Source organism: Capra hircus, chromosome 2 (genome assembly GCF_001704415.2).
Source record: "Capra hircus breed San Clemente chromosome 2, ASM170441v1, whole genome shotgun sequence".
In the NCBI taxonomy this organism is placed as follows: domain Eukaryota; kingdom Metazoa; phylum Chordata; class Mammalia; order Artiodactyla; family Bovidae; genus Capra; species Capra hircus.
Genome location: NC_030809.1, coordinates 29,049,477 through 29,055,476, shown reverse-complemented (window position 1 = coordinate 29,055,476; position 6,000 = coordinate 29,049,477). Strand labels below are relative to the sequence as shown.

The 6,000-nt window shown below is 44.1% G+C and overlaps 1 protein-coding gene across 1 annotated transcript in view; it reads left to right on the top strand.

The window, feature by feature from the left end:
- The window catches only part of LOC102177672 (sterol 26-hydroxylase, mitochondrial), a 40,548-nt gene continuing 34,772 nt past the window's right edge, over positions 225 to 6,000 (top strand). The window contains exon 1 of the mRNA XM_013972752.2: positions 225 to 794. Coding sequence (XP_013828206.2) covers positions 525 to 794 — 270 coding nt within the window. The 5' untranslated portion in view covers positions 225 to 524. The remainder of the gene's footprint in view (positions 795 to 6,000) is intronic.

Here is a 6,000-nt window from a genome sequence, read left to right as displayed (position 1 = left end):
GGACTAATTGGAAAAAGCCAGCGGCCGGCTCCATCTCGCCCCTGGGGAGAGAGGAGGCCAGCCCGCCGGGCAAGCGAAGGCCGGTCTCCCTGGGTGGGGCCTCGCGGCCTTGGAGGGCTCCGGGGCTGTTCAAAACTTCGCTGCACTCCTCCCCGGAGTTGAGACCAAGCGAACTTCGAGTTCTCCTCGAGAGCTTGCGGAAGTGCGAGGTGGGCAGTCGCGGGAGGGGCGGCCATAGTCAGAGCTCCGTCGGGCTCCCCTAAGTCCCCCGCGCATCTTCTGCCTTGGGGTTGTCGGGCCCCTTCCCGAGCCAGGAGGCTTCCAGTTGGAAAGGGTGACTTCTGTGAGTCCCTTAGGTCATATCTGGAGGGACTGAAGACCGCGAGGAAAAGGGAACAATAAGGGCCCGCCTTAGTCCGGCCCGCCCTGGGCCACCGGTACCCTTGAACCCGCCCCTGCTGTTCTGTCTCTGGGCAAATTCCAGGCTCTCTGGCTCGCGAGCCAAAGGCGCGGCGGGGCGAGCCATGAACCGAATGGGCGCTCTGGGCTCCGCGAGGCTGCGGTTGGCGCTGCTGGGGACGCGGGCGGCACTCCCTGGCCTCGGCTCGTACGGGGCCAGAGCCAAGGCGGCGATCCCCTCCGCCCTCCCTGCGGCCCAGGCGGCTGAGGCTCCCGGAACCGGGCCTGGAGATCGGAGGCTGCGGAGCCTGGACGAGCTTTCAGGGCCAGGGCAGCTGCGCCTCTTATTCCAGCTGTTGGTGCAAGGCTATGTTCTGCATTTGCACCAGCTCCAGGTAACCGAGGGAGGGTGGTGGCGGTGGTGGTGGGGCTCGCGCCAAAGGGATGCGGTGAGCACCGGGGCAGAGAGGCTGGGGATGAGGAGACAATGAACAAAAAGTGGAGGACATCAGGAGAACGTAGCCCGGGACCGACTGGGGCTGTGGTCATAACCTTGGACGTGTGAATCGGTTCTGTGTTGAAATGAACAAACAGGTCAAGGAGGGGCGTGAAGCCGGAGGGCACAGGTAAGAAATGAGTCGGGAGGCTAGGATTAAAATGGATAGAGGTTGGGAGAGAAGGGAACTGTCTTGGTAATAGAATAGCAGATGCAAGTGTGCAAGCTGCGTGATGTTATAGAACCACTTTTTCTGTGGTGCTATCCCTACCAGACTTCTTTCAAAGGAAGTGGTTTCTGGAGGATTGCAGAGGTTTGGCAATTTGCAGGGTAAATTTGCCCTTAATGGAAAGAAAGATGTCATTGCTTAAAAGAGTGAAAGGAAAATCATAGACATTAATGAAAAGGCACATTTTTGTTATTAAGAAATCAATATCCAGTGAACACTGTTATGAGGCAGGGTTGGATAGCCCACTGTCAATGGACAGAGACTGGAAAACCCAATGTTGATTAAGTTGGAGAGGTTTTAGGAAGTGAACCGAAGAGATTCACATGGGATCTGTCTTCCTGATAACTATTAAATATTAACGCACCCACTCTACCCCAGGAACTTTTCTAAGAACTGAGCTTCAGTAAATTATGACCAATATCCACATGGAGGTTAAATGCTCCTTTTCGGGAAGAGGGGGATTGTTGTTTTTCAGTCACTAAGTGGTGTCTGACTCTTTGCCACCCCATGGACTGCAACACGCCAGGCTTCCCTGTCGTTCACCAGCTCCTGGAGTTTGCTCAAACTCATGATGTCCGTTGAGTTGGTGATGCCATCCAACCATCTCATCCTCTGTCATCCCCTTCTCCTCTTGCCTTCAATCTTTCCCAGCATCAGGGTCTTTTCCAATGAGTCGGAGTAAACAAATCAGTAATCAACTAATTTCAGAAAGAAGACCTGAGTGCCCTGGGAGGAGAAGCCAGTCTGGGGCTGGGGACCTTTGATTAGACTGTGCCATGCAGGCACATGTGAGGTTATTAGTGATTGACAGGAAGCATAGACAGCCCTTGGGCTGGGCTGATGAATTGACTGGTCACCTAGTGGCTATGCTGGGCAGTAGTGAAAAATGAGGAGGAACTGTGGGGACTTGGGATATGACAGGCCTTTGAGGAGGGCCTTGAAGGCCAGACTGTGGGTGCTGGGGGTTCCTCTGAGGGGTCATGGTGGGCTCTTGAGCAGGCATGGGGAGAAGATGGCTTCCAAGGGACACTGCCCAGTTATGTGCCATGGGATGGATTGGGCAAGAGAAGCAGAGCCTCTGATAGCAATAGAAATGGCAGTATTTGAGCAACCACCTCCCCTCACCCTCTGGAAACTGGACTGAGAGTTAACAATGAGAGAGAAAATGACTGTGAGGCTTTGAAAGTCCAAACTGAACAATTTCTCTGCACCTGACTGGGCCACTGCCATCTTCCCTGGGGTCTTCTCTGTTGGGTTCATGTTTTTGAGATATGGTGGGCAGGTCACAATGCACTCAGAGATGGTTAAAAAAAATCATTTGCTGTGTGCTCTGCTCCAAGAAACCAAGTAAGCCAAGAAACAAAGTCCTTAGAGCTTCTCCTGCTTGATTTAACCTTTAGAAATGTGAGCAGCCCAGTGGATGCCCCGAGGGTGGGTACTAAGACTTCTTACCATTTCTCAGGGAAAGTTTACTGGGAACTTTTCCTCAGGATTATCTCTATAGCAGTAACTACCAAAGAAATTCTCGACTGCCCCAGAAAGTAGAAGAGGAAGCAGGAGAAAGCCAGAAATGTGTGGCCTTTTAAAGGAGAGATTAGGACTCGAATTTTTCAGAGCCTCTTGGCTCCAGCCTTTGTATCTCAAAGATCTGGAGTCACATGAACCTGGGCTGCTCCATGGGCCATACATTAACCCCTCCGCTGTGTGGCTGGTGTGAGTTAGTATAGAGTGGAAGGCTGCGCATCCTTAAAAGCCCATTAATACCCTTTTTTTGAGTAAGAGGATGCTTCCAGTGACTCACTTTGTATCAGTTCAAATCTGTTTGGTTGCCATTCTCACTGGTTTAAACTATGAAGCAGCTTCATTGGTTCCTATTAGAAAAGTCTAATAATTGTGTGCCCACCAGGCATAGTTTGCTCCAGGTATTCATGAGACCATCCAACCCACCATTTTATTCTTCTGAAGTTCTCTTGGCTCTGCTGTCTCACAGAACTTAGTTGATTGGCCTGGGTTAATTGCCCATTCCTGAACCCATCATAGTGGCCAAAGGTGCACTATAGCTTAGACTCATGCAGGCTCACTCCTAAAGCTGGGACTGGGATCCCTGCCACCTAAATAGGTGTCGACTGCATAGGAGGAGGAGTGGAACTGAGATAAGGGTAGCTGACCATAATGTCCCCTGTACCATCAGTTGTCCAAAACTGCATATTACACATAAAATTAATAAAATCAGCTTAGGGAAGCATTGTAGGACTTTAAGGGGTCGGACTGGGAATTGAGACATGTGAGAATCAGGCAAGTGCATAAATGCCAGTTCCCTTCTCTTTTCTAACTAAAATAATGACAAGAGTGCTGAAAAAGTGAAATGTGAACATATCTTAAATTTATATGTAAATTTACAACAAATTGATATCTTTCAAAGGTGTCGACCCTGAGAATGATAAGATCAACTGTCTATTCTGTAGCTCTGATTGTGGACTGCCTGGGTTGGTGACTCCCTAATGCTTCCTGTACATATTTGTCATTTCATGTATCATGTTTCTTTTTTATATATGTATATACTTAAGAAAAAATTTTTTTCCTGCTAGAAGCACTTTGAGATTTACTCTTTCAACAACTTTCAAATATACAGTACGGTGTTGTCATAGTCATCATCCTGTGTATTACACCCTGGGAGGTAGTCCTGTAATCCCCACTTATTTTATAACTGAAAGTTTGTACATTTTGACCACTTTCATCCATTTTTCCCTCCTCCCATCCCCCACCTCTGGCAACCGATGGTGATCGGTTTTCCGTATGTTTGAGTTTTGTTTTAGTTTGTTTTGATTTTAGATTCCACATATACATGAGATCATTCAGTATTTGCTTTTCTCTGTCTGACATTTCATTTAGCATAATTCCTTCAAGTATATCCATGTTGTAAATGGCAAGATTTCCTTGTTTTTTATGGTTGAATAATATTCCCGTGTGTGTGTGTGAGACACTTTATTTAGTCATTTATCCATTGATCAACCCTTAGGTTGCTTCTATGCTTCTATGGCTTGCCTATTGTAAATACTGCTGCAGTGAACATTAAGGTAAATAGTGTTTTCATTTTCTTTGGATAAATACCCAGAAGTAGAACTACTAGGTCATATCATAGTTCTATTTTTAATTTTTTGAGAAACCTTCATACTGTTTTCCATAGTAGCTGTACCAATATACATTCTTACCAACAGTGCACAAGAGTTCCCTTTTCTCCACATCCTTCCCAACGCTTATTTTTTTTTTGGTCTTTGAGCCATTCTGACCGGTACAAGGTGATGTCTCATTAAAGTTTTAATTTGCATTTCCCTGATGATTAGTGACAATGAGTACCTTTTCTTTTACCTGTTGGCCGTCTGTATGTCTTTTATAGGAAAATGTCAATTCAGATCCTCTGCCCATATTTTAATTGGATTTTATTTGTTTGTTTTACTATTGAATTGTTTGAGTTCTTCATGTATTTGGATGTTAACTCCTATCAGATATATGATTTGCAAATATTTTATCCCATTTGGTAGGTTGTCTTTTCATTTTGTTGATGGTTTCCTTTGCTGTGCAGAAGTTATTTGGTTTAATGTAGTCCAACTTGTTTATTTTTGTTTTTATTACCTTTGCTTTTGCTGTCAAATCCAAAAAAAATCATCATCAAGGCTAACATCAAGTAGCTTACCACTTATGGTTTCTTCTGGGATATTTTTATGGTTTCAGATTTTATGTTCAGATCTTTAATCCATTTTGGGTTAAGTTTTGTGTATAGTGTAAGATAGTAATCTTTTGCATGTGGCTATCCAGTTTTCCCAAAACCATTTATTGAGGAGGCTGTCCTATTATATATTCTTTACTCCCTCATCATAAATAATTTATGATATATATATGGGCTTATTTCTAGGGTCTCTGTTCTTCCACTAATGTGTGTATATGTGTTTATGCCAATACCTATTGGCATAATAGCTTTGTAATATACTTTGAAATCAGGACACAAACCCTCCAACTGTGTTCTTCTTTCTCAAGATTGCTTTGAATATTCAGGGTCATTTTTAGTTACATGTAAACTTTAGGATTGTTTGTTCTATTTCTGTGAAAAATGTCATTGGAATTTTAGTAGGAATTGCAATGAATCTGTAGATTGCTTTGGATAGTAGTTTTTTCAGTCCATGAGCATGGAATATCTTCCCACTTGTTTGTCTTCTTTAATTTCTTTCTTCAATGTCATAATTTTCAGTGAACAGGTTAAATTTATTCCTGGATATTTTATTTTTTTGATACAATTTTAAATGAGAGTATTTTCTTAATTTCTCTTTCTGATCATTTGTTATTAGCTTACAGAAATTCAACTGATTTTTGTATTTTGATTTTTTATCCTGAAGCTTTACTGGATTCAGTTATTGCTTCTAATAGTTGTTTTGGTAGAGTCTTTGGGGTTTTCTGTATATAATATCAGGTCATCTTCAAATAGTGATAGTTTTACTTCTTTTCTGATTTGGATACCTTCTTTTTTTCTTGCCTAATTGCTCTGTCTAGGACTTCCAATACTATGTTGAATAAATGTGGCAAGAGTGAGCATCTGTCTTGTTCCTGATCTTACAGGGAAAGCTTTCAGCTTTTCAGTTGACTCTGATATTAGCCATGGGCTTGTTATATACAAGCTTTATTATGTTAACAGTTAGTTCAGTTGCTCAGTCGTATCCAACTCTGTGACCCCATGGACTGCAGCTCGCCAGGCTCCCCTGTCCAGCACCAACTCCCAGAGCTTACTCAAACTCAGTCCATTGAGTCGGTGATGCCATCCAACCATCTCATTCTCTGTTGTTCCCTTCTCCTCCTGCCTTCAATCTTTCCCAGCATCAGGGTC